This window comes from Hyperolius riggenbachi, chromosome 10, assembly GCF_040937935.1.
Source record: "Hyperolius riggenbachi isolate aHypRig1 chromosome 10, aHypRig1.pri, whole genome shotgun sequence".
Classification (NCBI taxonomy): Eukaryota; Metazoa; Chordata; class Amphibia; order Anura; family Hyperoliidae; genus Hyperolius; species Hyperolius riggenbachi.
The window spans coordinates 226,834,186-226,852,802 of NC_090655.1; the positions used below are offsets into that span (position 1 = coordinate 226,834,186).

At 44.4% G+C, this 18,617-nt stretch overlaps 1 protein-coding gene across 3 annotated transcripts in view; it reads left to right on the top strand.

Annotated features, from left to right (window-relative positions):
• The first annotated feature begins 1,040 nt into the window (after positions 1-1,040).
• The window catches only part of LOC137534653 (uncharacterized), a 50,873-nt gene continuing 33,296 nt past the window's right edge, over positions 1,041-18,617 (top strand). For 2 of the 3 annotated variants that reach the window (XM_068256262.1, XM_068256264.1), the window contains exons 1-4: positions 1,041-1,116; positions 10,987-11,085; positions 11,203-11,370; positions 11,575-11,766. In XM_068256262.1, coding sequence (XP_068112363.1) covers positions 10,990-11,085; positions 11,203-11,370; positions 11,575-11,766 — 456 coding nt within the window. In that variant the 5' untranslated portion in view covers positions 1,041-1,116; positions 10,987-10,989. The remainder of the gene's footprint in view (positions 1,117-10,986; positions 11,086-11,202; positions 11,371-11,574; positions 11,767-18,617) is intronic. The other variant, XM_068256263.1, reaches the window with a different exon arrangement.

Here is an 18,617-nt window from a genome sequence, read left to right on the forward strand (position 1 = left end):
ACTGGCGAAAAGGTGTCTCTTATAATGTGCATTTACTGGTGAAAAGCTGTCTCTTATGTGCAGTTACTGGTGAAAAACTGTCTCTTATGTGCACTGGACCAGTACTACTGGTGAGGACAGTTAGTGACATGGCTATGTACTCTGTAATGTGCTGCAGAAGATGTCAGTGCGATATAAATACTATAAAAAAAATTTTTAAAAGCCCATTGCTTAGCCCCACTCTACATAAAAGTGTGCTTCTGACTCCGCCCCTAACTCCACCCCCTGTCCGGTTTTCTCCATCAGCCGACCTGGCAACCCTACTTCTACCGCTGGCTGCTGCGCAAGATTAGGTATGTATAAAGACTCCCTAGCCCACTCGCCCGGCTACTGTACCCTCCCCTCACCCTCCCGTAGCTCACGATCGCGTTGCCCATGCCCCCATCGCCAGTGGAACGGTCCGTTTCTTCACTAGTGTGAAGAAACGTTCAGTTTCCCATTGCCCCCAATGCTGCAGCATTTTTTTCCGGCTCTGTTCCGCAGGGCAGAACGGTCCGGAAAATTAAGGCCTGCGGCAATTTTGGGATCCGGGGGCCGGAACGTACCCGTACCAACGGACAGATGTGAATGGATCCATAGGTTAACATTGGATCCATTTACATCCGTTCCCTTTGTACAGTATACATTCCGCAAAAAACGCTAATGTGAACTGGGCCTTACGGGCTGAGTTCTGTACAGACTCATCAGTAGTCTAGAGTGCTAATGGCACAAGGATTTCCATGCAATCTCCCCTTGCAGAGCATTCACGAATTTCCAGAACCTTTTGGGCTAGTATTTCTCAGTCAGTGGGGCACCATTTTTGTGGCCCTGTAGGAATGTGCACCACAGTTGCTACAGACGTGTGAAAGAGCCCATAGAAAAGGATTGTCATGTTCTGCATATTTGATGCATCAGCTTTCGTCTGCATTCTGTAATACAGTAGTGTTATTGGGGCTGCAGTTCCTCATATTTCCACAAGATGGTGATCTCACGTATTCCAAGCGGGAAACAAATGGAAAGCCATAGAGTGAGAGGAACTAGGGAGAACACGTGAGACATGTGGACTTGTTATTGAGACTGGCGCGGGAAGGTAATAAGGTAAAGTACTAGCAAGTCTGGTTTCACTCATCATGGTAGAAATCAGTGCGAATGATGACCCTATTCCATGTCCAAACGGAGATAGTGTGGTTGAAGAGAGGCAATGAGAAAGTCCATAGGGAACAGTAATTCTATCACAACAACGTCGTCTACACATAGCTCCCAACTGTCCCTTTTTTGGAGGGACACAGTGGCGTAGCCAAGAAGCTATGGGCCCCGGTGCAAGTTTTACATTGGGGCCCCCCAAGCACTCTATATATAATAATTGATATGGCGCACCAAAACCTGCCAAGGACAACAACAGTGTCAGAGGTGTGCAAGAAGGGGATGGGGAACAGTTTGTTAGGGCCCGTTTCCACTAGTGTGGGAACCGGGCCGAATCCGCATAGTTTCCCCGCAGGCAAATCGCGCTGGGAAACTGCCATAGGAAACAATAGCGCCGCCGGCCAAATTGCTTACCTTAGCGATTCGGCTGACATTGCCGTCAGTTTCCGTTTGGGAGGCTGCGAATCCCATAGCCGTGCATGGCACGAGGAAGTGCCACCGCGCATCTCGCAGCTGCGCTCGGTGGCTAGTGGAAACGGGCCCCTAATGATCACTACTATTCAAAGCATCTATACAAGTTAATACCAGCATAGGACCAAAAGAGAGCTAATAATGTAGTCGAGGAAGAACCCCGATGCGGTCGTGACCTTTGCACCCCCTATTGCTATGCCCCTAGAGTGGGAGCCAAATCCCTCTGTCCTTTTTTTTTTTTTTTTAATTTGTCCCGCTTTCAGTACTAATGCACAGATCCGTGCAAAGTCTTCGTTATTTGATGTATTGACAGGTAGTGCCGCTCCATTGCTACTGCGCATGTGGCTTTACAGGGAAGGTTTGTGCTTAAAGCCCCATCTACATGATACGATTCGATTACAATTCTATTTACGATCCGATTAAATCCGACATGTCCGATCGGGATTCGATTTGCCATTGTTTTGCAATGGCAAATCGAATAGAATCAAATCGAATCCTGATGTCGGATTTAATCGGATCGTAAATAGAATCGTATCGTGTAGATTGGGCTTTACAGGCTAGTTGCTCAAGCAAACGGCCAGCACATGTACCCAGTATCACACGATCGCCGCTGGTTTTGGATACTTGGTATTTAGCTGTATAAGTATTTTTCTACAGAAAAAAATTGGTTTACATGACTCTATAGTTTATTCCCATCCATAGCTCACAACAGTCCCATTTTTGGCGGGACTTTCACGGATTACAAGCCCTCGTCCCATGTCCTGCCCCCTTCTAAAGAAGTCCTGCTTCTACCCCAGTCTTCCTGCTCTGAGACCGAGTACATTTGAAATCGGCACCGGTAGACTTGGGCGATGGATACAGCGGTATATGGCTGATCCTGCTTCTGCACAAGTCCAGGCCGTTTTAATTACTATTCCCCCTCCAGGCCGCCATGGATAGTGGGGGAATGAAATAATTCTGCTTTAAGCGATTGCTGGAGGCCGAATTACTGTGTTTTTTAAGCAACTTCGGCTCCGTCTTCTGACGGAGCCGATGTTACTCACTGAGCGCCGCTATAGACTGATTCCCATTTTAGTCCATGGCGGCGCTCAAATCTAGCAGCGCTGAAAAGCACTGCTCCGTCTGAGACCAGACCTGGTTGATCTGGCATAGCAGTGCTGCGCCTGTTACCCAATCAACTTCACAGGAAGCTCTGGGCCAGTGTTCCAGCCAGATGTTCTCTTCTGTGCAGCAGGTGTGTAGCGGTAGCCTGGCTGGGCTCATGTTGCTGGGAACAGCTGGGCAGATAAGAGAGTAAGGCAGGTAGGAAAATATGTTTCTCATCAACAGCATCGCTGCTGGGAACAGTCAGAGTAAGTACACTTCACTGCACTGTCCAGCTAGCTATTGTGCAAAATGCAAAACGGAGAAAGACAACCCAATGAAAAGCCATTATTGTGTCTAATTTAATACACAAAAAACATGACGCAGCTGAAATTGCAGATAGCAAACAAATGTGCAAATGAATGCAATAGTAGCAATAAGAGTGCATGATATGTAGCAGCCTGTGAAAACCATGAAGTTGCAGGTGCTCCATAAATTAGTTAATAAAATTGGATGTTCATCTTTAGGGTGAGAGTACCCTAGGAAACAGTGCATTTAGTAAGACCACCTCACAACAAGGGAAATAAAAAAGCCACAGAACAATGTGCTTCTGACAAAACCTGTTAGGCTTCCTGGTCAGGGAAACCCAGCAGTCTCCTCCGGCCATATCAGTGGGCAAGCTCACTATACACTAATCATGCGCTGGATACAGCCTCTATTCCTCACTTGTTTCCTCGTGCTCTATACCTTCTCAGGATTCTGTGATTTAGCCTGTTGCTGCAATACTTATTTCAGGGATAATACAACATGCATGGGAATTCCCTTGTTGCCCACTTGGGAGCATTATCTGCAATTATTTTCACTTTTTATGAATAATATGGTAGGACATTAGACTATGACAGAATTAGATTGTGAGCTCCTCTGAGGACAGTCAGTGACATGGCTATGTACTCTGTAAAGTGCTGCAGAAGATGTCAGTGCTATATAAATACATAATAATAATATGGTAGGACATTATACTATGACAATGATAGTATTAGAGTGTGATCTCCTCAGAGGACAGTCAGTGACATGGCTATGTACTCTGCAGAGGATGTCAGTGCTATATAAATACACAATAATAATATGGTAGGACATTAAACTATGACTATGGTAGGATTAAATTGTGAGCTCCTCAGTACAGTGAGTGAAATGACTATGTAGTATGTAAAATGCTGCAGGAGATAGCAGTCCTATATAAAAAACCTAATTATAATATGGTAGCACATTACACTATGACAATGATAGGATTAGAGTGTGAACTCCTCAGAGGACAGTCAGTGACATGGCTATGTACTCTGTAAAGTGCTACAGAAGATATCAGTGCTATAAACCAGGGCTGTGGAGTCGGTATAAAAATCCACCGACTCCGACTCCTCAGTTTAGGATTCCTCTGACTCCTTGACTCCGACTCCTCTAATTTGCGTATAACAATCTTGTTGATTGAAAGTATGTAACATGAAATTCGTCTCTTAACCATTTAGTGGCATCCTAACGCATTAATACGTCATGCTTTACCCTATTAACGGCAACATGACGTATTAATAAGTCGCGCGTTCCCGCCGCTGCTACCGCCGTGTGCGCGCCGCTACGGCCGCCGTTTCCGTCAGGATCCCGTGCTGAGGGATTGGGGAAGAGGACCAAATGGTCCTCTACCCAATCGCAGTGCCTGGAGTGAATGGACATGACCGTGAACAGCGGCTACGTCCATTCACAAAAACAGGAAATGTAACAATTAAATAAAGTGTAAAAAAAAAAAAAAAAGTGAACACTTACTATAACGAGTGTTCACTAGCGCCATCTTGTGGCCAAAAAGTATATGACACGTACAAAATACATACATTTACAAGTACATACACATGAGTAATAAAATTAATTAAATTCCACTTCCAACACTCCCCCTCCAAAAGAAAACACTTGTAAAAAAAAAATAAATCAGCTTAAATAAATAAATACTTGCCTTAGGGACTTTACAGCTTAAAATAACACCTATATTTCAAAATAATATACTGTCGCCATACATTGTGATAGGGACATCATTTAAATGGTTTAATAATCGGGACAACTGGGCAAATACAATGTGTTTGTTTTATCCATAGGAGAATGTTTAATTTTAAAACTATAATGGCTGAAAACTGAGAAATAATGATTTTTTTTCTATTTTTTTGTTTTTTTCTCATTAAAATGCATTTAGAATAAAAAAATTCTTAGCAAAATGTACTACCCACAGAAAGCCTAATTGGTGGTGAAAAAAACGAGGTATAGATCATTTTCTTGTGATAAGTAGTAATAAAGTTATTAGGGAATAAAAGGGAGGAGCACTGACAAGTGAAAATTGCTCTGGTCCGTTAGAGTAAAAACCTTTGGGGGTGAACTGGTTAACTGCCAACGCTTAGGAATTTTGGTACTCTTCTGTTAGCCAGGCGCATCCTCTAGGTGGCGATAATTACTATTCCCCCTCCAGGCTGCCATGGATACTAGGGAAAGATGTAACTCTGCTGGAGTTCTATCGCCACCTAGAGGATGCGCCCGGCTAACGGAAAAGAACCGGAATTTTAAAAGACAACTGAAGTGAGAAGGATATGTAGACTGCCATATTTAATCCCTTTAGTCACAGACTAAAACTAGTCCTTGGTAAGTGTACTTGAAAAAGGTACAAACTTTTCTTTTCATCCGTCTCAGGTACCCTTTAATTTGTAGTCACCAAATCAAATTTTAACAACATATTAAATGATTTGATTCAGGGCTGTGGAGTCGGGGCAATTTTGGGTACCTGGAGTCTGAGTCTGGAAAAAATGCACCGACTCCAACTCCTAATGAATTTAAACTGTAATTAAAATAGAAAATGATAAAATGTTCTATTTCTCAGAAAATAGTCATAAATAATATATACATACAGTAATAGCTGTGCTTAGTCCACAAAAATGAAATAAACCAATCAAAATGAGTTACTTGTGCTGCTTCAATAAAGCAGTCCCCGTATTTTTAAAGTCAGATATACACATCTGATTGTGACTGTACAGTATACAGTGGAGGAAATAATTATTTGACCCCTCACTGATTTTGTAAGTTTGTCCAATGACAAAGAAATGAAAAGTCTCAGAACAGTATCATTTCAATGGTAGGTTTATTTTAACAGTGGCAGATAGCACATCAAAAGGAAAATCGAAAAAATAACCTTAAATAAAAGATAGCAACTGATTTGCATTTCATTGAGTGAAATACGTTTTTGAACCCTCTAACAATAAAAGACTTAAAGGGGAACTGAAGTAAGAGGTATACGGAGGCTGCCATATTTACTTCCTTTTAATCAATACCAGTTGCCTGGCAGCCCTGCTGATCCTCTGCCTCTAATACTATTAGCCCCTGAACAAGCATGCAGCAGATCAGGTGTTTCAGACTTTAAAGTCAGATCTGACAAAACTACCTCTATGCTTGTTCCTGGTGTTATTCAGATACTACTGCAGAGAAATAGACCAGAAGGGCTGCCAGGCAACTGGTATTGATTAAAAGGAAATAAATATGGCAGCCTCCATATACCTCTTACTTCAGTTCCCCTTTAATACTTAGTGGAAAAACCCTTGTTTGCAAGCACAGAGGTCAAACGTTTCTTGTAATTGATGACCAAGTTTGCACACATTTTAGGAGGAATGTTGGTCCACTCCTCTTTGCAGATCATCTCTAAATCCCTAATGTTTCGAGGCTGTCTCTGTGCAACTCTGAGCTTGAGCTCCCTCCATAGGTTTTCTATTGGATTAAGGTCCGGAGACTGACTAGGCCACTCCATGATCTTAACCACTTTACCCCCGCACGTACGGATTTCTCTGCCCCTTTTTCCATCCTTTCACCCCCAGGGACGGAGAAATCCGTACTTTGCGCACTCCCGCCGCTGTCCGCGCTCCCGCTCGTAAACACGCCGCCCGCCGCTAGTAAACACGCCGCCGCCTGCTCGCCCAGAGATCAACGAACGGGAAAATCCATTCCCGTTCGTTGATCTAAGCCCCGCAATGATCTGCTGCCGCACGGCTGAGCAGCGTGATCATTGTGAAAAAATAACAAAGTCCCAGCCTCTTTCTACTTCCTGCAAGCGTCCGGAAGGACGCTTGCAGGTCGCATGAAACAAATTGGTAATGTTGCCATCTTGTGGCCAAATAGTAAAACTACACCCTAACCATTCTTTACACACAAATAAACTTGTTTTACACAAAAAATTAACTCCTTACCTCCCACACTCCCCATTTTTTTTTTTTTTTGTAATTAAAAAAAAAATAAAAAATTTACAATTTAAAAAAAATACATAAATAGTTACCTTAGGGACTGAACTTTTTAAATATTTATGTCAAGAGGGTATAACACTGTTACTTTATAAACTATGGGCTTGTAATTAGGGATGGACGCAAAACTGAAAAAAATGCACCTTTATTTCCAACTAAAATATTGGCGACAAACATTGTGATAGGGACATAATTTAAACGGTTTTATAACCGGGATAAATAGGCATATTCATTTAATGGGTTTTAATTACAGTAGCATGCATTATTTAAAAACTATAAAGGCCGAAAACTGAAAAATAATAAATTTTTTCCTACATTTTTTCCTATTTTCCCATTAAAACACATTTAGAATAAAATAATTCTTGGCATAATGTCCCACCTAAAGAAAGCCTAATTGGTGGCGAAAAAAACAAGATATAGTTCATTTCATTGCGATAAGTAATGATAAAATTATAGACGAATGAATGGAAGGAGCACTGAAAGGTGAAAATTGCTCTGGTGGTCAGGGGGTAAAACCCCTCAGTTGGGAAGTGGTTAATGTGCTTCTTCTTGAGCCACTCCTTTGTTGCCTTTGCTGTATGTTTTGGGTCATTGTCGTGCTGGAACACCCATCCATGACCCATTTTCAGTTTCCTGGCAGAGGGAAGGAGGTTGTCATTCAGGATTTCACGATACATGGCTCCGTCCATTTTCCCGTTAATGCGATTAAGTTGTCCTGTGCCCTTAGCAGAAAAACACCCCCAAAGCAAAATGTTTCCACCCCCATGCTTGACGGTGGGGACGGTGTTTTGGGGGTTATAGGCAGCATTTTTCTTCCTCCAAACACAGCAAGTTGAGTTAATGCCAAAGAGCTCTATTTTGGTCTCATCAGACCACAGCACCTTCTCCCAGTCACTCACAGAATCATTCAGGTGTTCATTGGCAAACTGCAGACGGGACTGCACATGTGTCTTCTTGAGCAGGGGGACCTTGCGAGCCCTGCAGGATTTTAATCCATTGCGGTGTAATGTGTTTCCAATGGTTTTCTTGGTGACTGTGGTTCCTGCTAATTTGAGGTCATTCACTAACTCCTCCCATGTAGTTCTAGGATGCTTTTTCACCTTTCTCAGAACCATTGACACCCCACGAGGTAAGATCTTGCGTGGAGCCCCAGAGCGAGGTCGATTGATGGTCATTTTGTGCTCCTTCCATTTTCGAACAATCGCACCAACAGTTGTCACCTTCTCTCCCAGCTTCTTGCTAATGGTTTTGTAGCCCATTCCAACTTTGTGCAGGTCTACAATTTTGTCTCTGACATCCTTGGACAGCTCTTTGGTCTTTCCCATGTTGGAGAGTTTGAGGGCCGCTTGATTGATTGATTCTGTGGACAGGTGTCTTTTATACAGGTGGCTAGTTAAGACAGGTGTCCTTAATGAGGGTGACTAATTGAGTAGAAGTGTCTAACCACTCTGTGGGAGCCAGAACTCTTAATGGTTGGTAGGGGTTCAAAAACTTATTTCACTCAATGAAATGCAAATCAGTTGCTATCTTTTATTTAAGGTTATTTTTTCGATTTTCCTTTTGATGTGCTATCTGCCACTGTTAAAATAAACCTACCATTGAAATGATACTGTTCTGAGACTTTTCATTTCTTTGTCATTGGACAAACTTACAAAATCAGTGAGGGGTCAAATAATTATTTCCTCCACTGTATATGATGTGTACACAGGACTCTCTTATATATACTAAATAACATCTATGCTGTAAGTATAAAGCCTGATGTGTAGCCGTGTCACTAATAGAGATGGTCAATGAGATGGAAATTATTCTGTGTTGATGCTGATTTATGCAAATGTATGCACTCTCTTTGCTCATGAAATCAAATAATTTGATATGTTGGTAAAATTTGGTTTGGTGACTACGAATTAAATGGTACCTGAGAAGGATGAAAAGAAACGTTTTATACATACCTGGGGCTTCCTCCAGCCCCCTTCAGGCTTATCAGTCCCTCACTGTCCACCTCCACCACCTGGATCTTCTGCTATGAGTCCCGGTAATTCATCCAGTCAGCGCAGTCCGGCCGTATGCGGCTCCACAGCCAGGAGCATTCTGCACCTGCGCAACAGTGCTGCGCAGGTGTAGTATGCTCCCGGCGACGGAGTGTGTGCATGCGCACTACATCAGACTGGCTCAAGTACCTGGACTCATAGCAGAAGATCCAGGTGGTGGAGAAGGACAGCGAGGGACTGATTATCCTGAAGGGGGCTGGAGGAAGCCCCAGGTATGTATAAAACTTTAATTTCATCTTTCTCAGGTTTACTTTGTTACACAGTAGTACTATACTCTACATATGCACTGTCCACAGAGCTGCAGGGAATCCACTGAGAATGTTGTGCACATTGAATACAGAGGTGTTGTCTGTCACCCATAAACCTGGTTCAGATTGTGCATGAAGAATGTGTAATATAGGAAGAATCGCCTCAGTCCCCTGCAGAGTACATGCACATCACTCTTACATGTACCCACAGTTCCATTGCCTGCCCTAGGGCCTGATAGATGTTCTTTGTTCCGGTCTGTACCTTTTACAAGTACTCTTACCAAGGACTAGTTTTAGTCTATGACTAAAGGGAATAAATATGGCAGTCTCCATATCCTTCTCACTGCAGTTGTTTTTTAAAATTCCTAAGCGTCGGCAGTTAAGAGACAAATTTCATGTTACATACTTTCAATCAACAAGATTGTAATATGCAAATTAGAGGAGTCGGAGTCGGTGGAATCCTAAACTGAGGAGTTGGAGTCGGTGGATTTTTGTACCGACTCCACAGCCCTGATTTGATTTCATGAGCAAAAAGAGTGCATAAATTAGCATCAACGCAGAATGATTTCCATCTCATTGACCATCTCTATTAGTGACACGGCTACACATCAGGCTTTATTCTTACAGTATAGATGTTATTTAGTATATATAAGAGATTCCTGTGTACACATCATATATACTGTACAGTCACAATCAGTTATGTATATCTGACTTTAAAAATACGGGGACTGCTTTATTGAAGCAGCACAAGTAACTCATTTTGATTGGTTTATTTCATTTTTGTGTACTAAGCACAGCTATTACTGTATATATAAATTATTTATGACGACTGTTATCTGAGAGAGAGAACATTTTATCATATTTTCTATTTTAATCACAGTTTAAACTCATAAGGAGTCGGTGCATTTTTTCCGGACTCCGACTCCAGGCACCCAAAATTGCTCCGACTCCAGGCACCCAAAATTGCTCCGACTCCACAGCCCTGCTATAAACATAGCACTGGCATCTTCTGCAGCACTTCACAGAGTACAAAGTCATGTCACTGACTTAAAGAGACTCTGAAGCGGGTTTAAAAACGTCTTTTTACCTTATATTTATCTGAGGCATGTTTGCCCCTGCTAAAACGCCGCTATCCCGTGGCAGAACGAGGGGTTCTTATCCCCCCAAATCCCCCCCTGCAAAATCCACGACCATCTTGGTCGTGAATTTTGCTGCTCTTGGAGGCAGAGCTTTCGGCTGTAGCTCTACCTCCATGTGCGTCTATCAGCCGGCGGGTCTCCGCCTCTCCCCGCCCCTCTCAGTGATGGAAAACTGAGACGGGCGGGGGAGAGGCGGAGATGCGCGCTGAGCGCAGAGCTGCTACTAAAAGCTCTGCCTCTACAGGAAGCGCTCTCCGAGTGTGCCGCGAGATACTGGCGTTTTAGCACGGGCAAACATGCCTAACATAAATATAAGGTAAAAAGCCGTTTTTAAACTGGCTTCAGAGTCTCTTTAAATGCATAAGGATCAGTGAGGTCTGAAAGACCAACATACATATCATTAATTGTTTCTGGCGTGTTTGACTTGATGGTGTGGTGGGTGGGTGACAGGAGGCGTGATGGGCCGTGTCTTTTGCCAAAATATGTTTGTGCTAAAAGTGTTCCTCTTTTGCATCTCAAAAAGCTGATGTCCACGTCAGTGAGGATGGAGAAGGAGCCAAGTCTCAGGACTCAGAGGATACTGAACCTCACCCTGGAAATCATCTACCTGCTTACTGGAGAGGTGAGGAGGATTCTGGGAGGGTCACGTGACCTCATTCTTAGCTCTATTAATAAAACACAGACCTAAATAAAGAGGCAAGGAGGATGCTGCTAACTGTTGCTGTATGTTATTACACAGGATTATGAGGTGGTGAAGAAGACATCTGGTGAGCTATTGAGCCCCCGCAGCCTTCCCCATGACGTATCCCTCACCACAGTTCCTCCATCTCACCCCCTGTCAGCTGAGAGAAAGGAGACAAAGATTCTAGAAGTCATCCACAAGATGATTGAGCTGCTGACAGGAGAGGTGAGCAGTGCTGGGAACTATGGGTTATTATCCAATGACCGCTAGCGATGTATCATGAAGGTGACTGTGTGATTTTGTGTGTCAGGCTCCTATAAGGTGACTGGATGTCACTTATTTCTCCATTGAGACTTTATTAATAGTCACCTTTTAAAAACTTGTGTACTATGATGTTTTGAGCTATTTGAATTTATTTTGCTGCTGTAGGACAAAGAAAAATCTCATATTAAAGAGGAAGAGACCCATGTGATGATTGATCAGCGGACTACGGAGGATGCCAGTATGATGGGAACAATAAAAAGGGAAGAAGAGATGGATGCGAGGAGTGATCTTTTGTCCACGCAAGATGTTGACATGAATGAGATGTCTATGAATCTCACCATATCCCAACCTTATCAGGTAGGTGGGGGGGAGGCTTGTACACAACACAATTGGTTCCTGTTGGGCATGGGGTATAGCAAAGTGTATAGCGCAGGGTTGTATGCAGAAGTTGTGGAATATTGCACATGTTTTTATAAGGTGTGAGTAAGTGTAAGGTATGTGTGTGTATAGCGTATGGTACATGCAGTGTATGTGCTGAGAGGCAATGGGTAAGTGTAGAGCTGATGTGTATAGGATAAGTGTAGAGCTGATGTGTATACAGGGCTGTGGAGTCGGGCAATTTTGGGTGCCTGGAGTCGGAGTCAGGGAAAAAATGCACCGACTCCGACTCCTAATGAATTTGTAACTGTAATTAAAATAGAAAATATGATAAAATGTTCCAATTCTCAGATAATAGTCATTAAAAATAATGTATATATACAGTAATAGCTGTGTTCAGTCCACAAAAATGAAATAAATAAATCAAAATGAGTTACTTGTGCTGCTTCAATAAAGCAGTCCCCATATTTTTAAAGTCAGATATACATATCTGATTGTGACTGTATACATGATGTGTACACAGGAATCTCTTATATATACGAAATAACATCTATGCTGTAAGAATAAAGCCTGATTTGTAGCCGTGTCACTAATAGAGATGGTCAATGAGATGGAAATAATTCTGCGTTGATGCTGGTTTATGCAAATGTATGCACTCTCTTTGCTCATGAAATCAAATAAATTGATATGTTATTAAAATTTGGTTTGGTGACTATGAATTAAAGGGTACCTGAGGCGAATTAAAAGAAAAGCTTTATACATACCTGGGGCTTCCTCCAGCCCCCTTCAGGCCATTCGGTCCCTCGCTGTCCTCCTCCGCCACCCGGATCTTCTGCTATGAATCCAGATAATTCAGCCAGTCAGAGCAGTCTGGCTACGTGCCGCTTCCACAGCCAGGAGCGTTCTGCACCTGCACAATAGTGCTGCGCAGGTGTAGTATGCTCCCGGCGGCGGAGTGTGTGCATGCGCACTACACCAAACTGGCTCAAGTACCTGGACTCATAGCAGAAGATCCAGGTGGCGGAGGAGGATAGCATGGGACTGCTTAGCCTGAATGGGGCTGGAGGAAGCCCCAGGTATGTATAAAACTTTAATTTCATCTGTCTCTGGTTTACTTTGTTACACAGTAGTACTATACCCTACATATGCTCTCCCCATAGAGCTGCAGGGAATCCACTGAGAATGTTGTGCACATTGAACACAGAGGTGTTGTCAGTCACCCATAAACCTGGTTCAGATTGTGCATGAAGAATGTGTAATAGAGGAAGAATCTCCTTATTCCCCTGCAGAGTACTTGCGCATCATTCTTACATGTACCCACAGTCACATTGCCTAGGGTCTGATTCATGTTCAGATGTGTAATAGAGGAAGAATCTCCTCATTCCCCTGCAGAGTACCTGCACATCATTCTTACATGTACCCACAGTTACATTGCCTAGGGCCTGATAGATGTTCTTTGTTCTGGTCTGTACCTTTTACAAGTACTCTTACCAAGGACTAGTTTTAGCCTAAAGGGAATAAATATAGTAGTCTACATATTCTTCTCACTTCAGTTGTCTTGTAAAATTCCTAAGCGTTGGCAGTTAAGAGACGAATTTCATGTTACATACTTTCAATCAACAAAATTGTAATATGCAAATTAGAGGAGTCGGAGTCGGTGGAATCCTAAACTGAGGAGTCGGAGTCGGTGGATTTTTGGACCAACTCCACAGCCCTGTGTGTATAGGGTGGGGTAAGGGTTGGGGCAGGCTGTTATGTTGCTGTGGTGATTTCGGCAACCTGTATCAGTATGTGATAGGCAGGCATGGCAGGTGGGAGGGTGTAGAGAGGCAGGGGGATGGGAATTGGAAGATAGGTTGGTGGTGATGATTGGAGGGTGGTCAAAAGGGAGTTGCGTTAAATTTATTCAACCCTGGGCTTAGGGCTGTTTTGGTGCCCTGTATCCTGTTCATCTGTGTTGTGCAGCATCAGGAGTGAGACCTCTGCCTATCCCCCTCCTACTTTTTTAACATTTATGTGCCTATCTATGCAACTGAATTGCTGCAATTTTGGTAGCAATTGATTGTTACTGGCTGCAATTCAGTATTGATGTAGATGTAGATTGGTGCTCCATCTCCTCTGCAGTGATATGCAGCGGTAAAAGAATCGGTCATTCCCACCGTACAGAAGATATCGCTCTACACAGTGTTCTCCCCAGGCTCTTTTTGCCCGGGTGCTCCACCCGGCTAATTTTGGTGGGCACTCGGCTGCCATTGGCTTGTCACCTTATCCTCCAATGCTTTAACCAGCTGAGCGGTCTGGACGAGCTCAGCTCGTCCAACACCGCCAGCGGCTGCCGCTCAGGCCCTGCTGGGCCGATTTTAACGAAATAAAAAGCAGCACACGCAGCCGGCACTTTGCCAGCCGCGTGTGCTGCCTGATCGCCGCCGCTCTGCGGCGATTCGCCGCGAGCAGCGGCGAAAGAGGGCCCCCCTAGCCGCCTGAGCCCAGCGTAGCCGGAACAAAAAGTTCCGGCCAGCGCTAAGGGCTGGATCGGAGGCGGCTGACGTCAGGACGTCGGCTGACGTCGATGACGTCACTCCGCTCGTCGCTATGGCGACGATATAAGCGAAACAAGGAAGGCCGCTCATTGCGGCCTTCCTTGTTTATTCTGGGCGCCGGAGGCGATCGGAAGATCGCCTCCGGAGCGCCCTCTAGTGGGCTTTCATGCAGCCAACTTTCAGTTGGCTGCATGAAATAGTTTTTTTTTTATTTAAAAAAAACCCTCCCGCAGCCACCCTGGCGATTTAATCAGAACGCCAGGCAGAGTTGCTCCGGCTCTTCACTCCCCCATTGCAACGCACCAGGGCTGTGGAGTCAGAGTCCGGGCAATTTTTAGTGCTCGGAGTCGGGAAAAAATGCTCCGACTCCTAATGAATTTAAACTGTAATTAAAATAGAAACTATGATAAAATATTATATTTATCAGATAATAGTCATCATAAATAATTTATATATACAGTAATAGCTCTGCTTAGTCCACAAAAATGAAATGAACCAATCAAAATGAGTTACTTGTGCTGCTTCAATAAAGGAGTCCCCATATTTTTAAAGTCAGATATACATATCTGATTGTGACTGTATACATGATGTGTACACAGGAATCTCTTATATGTTACGGCCAGAACCCGAAGTTTGGCCACTTCACGTTCTGGCTGGCAGCCAATGTCGGAAATGAAATGATTCCTGTAAAATTAATGTCTTTTCTGGCCGTGTCAGTGCGGCTAGTTAATTTAATGAAATGAAGCTGGCGGCAATGTAAAAGATGAAGCTGCCGCCTTCCGCTCTGCCTCCTCCTCCCCCTGCCTCTCTCCCTGCCCCCTGTACAGTACTGCCAGCTAGGAGGGGACATGCGTGTCCCTCCCCTCTCCCCCAGAGTCGTTTGTCGCGGCAGGGGAATCCTGCCGTTCTTGCAGAGCGGGTGCTGGCAGAAGCAATGTCTGCAGCCTCCCCGCTCTGCTTCCCCCTGGCGCCAAGAACGACCCGGTGTTCTGTAGAGGAGGAGAGAGAGGCGGGGCAGAGAGGAGGCAGAGTGGAAGCCGGCGGCTTCATCTGTTACATTGCCGCCGGCTTCATTTCATTAAATGAACTAAGTTTTAATACATTTGGCCGCAGCGACACGGCCAGAAAAGACATTAATTTTACAAGAACAATTTTATTTCCGACATTGGCCGCAAGGCAGCGGCCACTTCGCACATTGGCCAGCCAGAACCCGAAGTGGGCAAACTGGCCGTAACTTATATACTAAATAACATCTATGCTGTAAGAATAAAGCCTGATTTGTAGCCATGTCACTAATAGAGATGGTCAATGAGATGGAAATAATTCTGCGTAGATTCTGATTTATGCAAATGTATGCACTCTTTGCTCATGAAATCAAATAATTTGATATGTTGTTAAAATTTGGTTTGGTGACTACAAATTAAATGGTACCTGAGATGGATGAAAAGAAAAGTTTTATGCATACCTGGGGCTTCCTCCAGCCCCCTTCAGGCCAATCGGTCCCTCGCTGTCCTCCTCCACCACCTGGATCTTCTGCTATGAGTCCTGGTAATTCAGCCAGTCAGCGCAGTCCGGCCACATTACGCTCCTACAGCCAGGAACATTCTGCACCTGCGCAATAGTGCTGTGCAGGTTTAGTACGCTCCCAGCGGCGGAGTGTGTGCATGCGCACTACGCCAGAGTGGCTCAAGTACCTGGACTCCTAGCAGAAGATCCAGGTTGCGGAGGAGGACAGCGAGGGACTGATTAGCCTGAAGAGGGGGCTGGAGGAAGCCCCAGGTGTGTATAAAACTTTTAATTTCATCTGTCTCAGGTTTAATTTGTTACACAGTAGTACTATACTCTACATATGCACTCCCCACAGAGCTGCAGGAAATCCACTGAGAATGTTGTGCACATTGAACACAGAGGTGTTGTCTATCACCCATATACCTGGTTCAGATTGTGCATGAAGAATGTGTAATAGAGGAAGAATCTCCTCATTCCCCTGCAGAGTACCTGCACATCATTCTTACATGCACCCACAGTTACATTGCCTAGGGCCTGATAGAGATTCTTTGTTCCGGTCTTTACCATTTACAAGCACTCTTACCAAGCACTAGTTTTAGTCTATGGCTAAAGGGAATAAATATGGCAGTCTCCATATCCTTCTCACTTCAGTTGTCTTTTAAAATTCCTAAGCATTGGCAGTTAAGAGCCGAATTTCATGTTACATACTTTCAATCAACAAGATTGTAATATGTAAATTAGAAGAGTCTGAGTCGGTGGAATCCTAAACTGAGGAGTCGGAGTGTGTGGATTTTTGTACCGACTCCACAGCCCTGCAACACACCCAGCTACCTTTTCATGCCACCTGGCGGGAAAAAAATTCTGTGGAGAACACTAGCTCTACTGGCGACAGGTCAGGAACATGTTGGCTGCGGCGTTCTTTCATAGTGTTAGCAGCGAAGATTACAATGGCCTTTCCACCGCTCCTCTGTCTCTTCTCTCCTTTGTCCCGTGACAAGCACTGGAGGCCTGGTGTGTACGTGGGCACATAAGGTATCCGCCACTGAGCCTCTAGTGTTTGTCATGGGACACAGGCAATGTAGAGAAGAGAAAGGGAGGAGAGGTGGTGCAGCGATGGGGAGAAGTCACATGCTGTTGGACAGGCGAATGGAAGCTGAAGTGTAAAGAGTATGGAGGCTCTAATATTTATTTCCTCTTAAACGATGCAAATTGCCTGGCTGTCTTTCAGATGCTCTACCTGTAATACTTTTAAGCTGACCATACACCTGTCAATCTTGATGCAAGATCAACCATTGGATAGATCCCTATCTGACCAGAGAGGGATCTATTGTCTGCCCACATACTGCAGATAAATTCCCAATAGACTTCAGCATGGGGGGAAGGGGGGGGGGCACCATCTGCCAGGCCGCCCCCAAAAACTGTATGTCACCCCCCCCCCCCCCTTCCCTACATGTGTTTAGTTTTGAAGGTTTACCTGTCACGCTGGTGAGAATCGAATCCTCACCTATTACAGCCGCTCGTAGTGACAAAAAGACACCAGAGGAGGTGAGGATTTGTGGTGGCATGTCAGGTGAGCTCATAGCACTTGACATGAGAAGGTGGGGGGGGGGGGGGTGGAGAACACACATATACCTGCCGGGGGTCCACCGGTTGTCTGGAAACCAAACGCTGTTACTGTCATGCACCCAACCAAGATTTTCCAGCATGCCCAATCAAGCTGATATCAGACCGAAATCGATAAAAATTATTGATTGATACGCCATGTTTCAGCATTGATCTCTGCCATATTCGATCATTATGATCATATCCGCTGAATACCAGTTCTGAAAATTGAGAATTGTATTGGCACCCTTCGCCATAGACCCTGAACAAGCATGCATGCTAGATGTTTGACTGAAGTCTGACTGGATTAGCTGCACACTTGTCTCAGGTGTTTAATTCAGACACAACTGCAACCAAAGTGATCAGCAGGACTTCCAGGCAACTGGTGTTGTTTAAAGGACAACTGTAGCGAGAGGTATGTGGAGGCTGCCATATTTATTTCCTTTTAAGAAATACCAGTTGCCTGGCAGCCCTGCTGATTTTCTGCCTCTTAATACTGTTAGCCAAAGGCCCTGAACAAGCATGCAGCACATCAGGTGTTTCTGACATTGTCAGGGCCGGTTCAAGTAACAATTGTGCTCTAGGGCAAAATTAGCCTGGGGGCCCCCCAACAGACACCCCCCGACCAAAAAGCGTCATTAGAGGCCCTTTGTTGCAGCCAAATCTCCCTCCTGGGCCCCTGAGCTGGCTACTGACACTTCCCCAATCAACTCCCAACTTAACAGACTCTGCAGAGTCCCTGGGGAGCAACAGTTAAGATGGGGGAGGGACACCTTGGGGGCCCCTACAGGCTTTGGGGCCCTGGGGCAATTGTCCATTTTTTCCTATGGTAGCTCCGGCCCTGGACATTGTCAGACCTGACAGGATTAGCTGCATGCTTGTTTCCGGTGTGATTTAGACACTGCTGCAGCCAAATAGATCAGCAGGGCTGCCAGGCAACTGGTATTGTTTAAAAGAGAATAAATATGGCAGCCTCCACATACCTCTTGCTACAGTTGTCCTTTAAAAAGAAATAAATATGGCAGCCTCCATATCCCTTTCACTTCAGGTTACCTTTAATCATGGATGCTTGTGACATCATCTGCAGTTGCCACCCTACACTTAAACTGTATTCCTTTTCTTTTAGAGTACAAAAGGATTTATTTCATATATGTAGTTTTAGTTTATTAAAAGTTACAT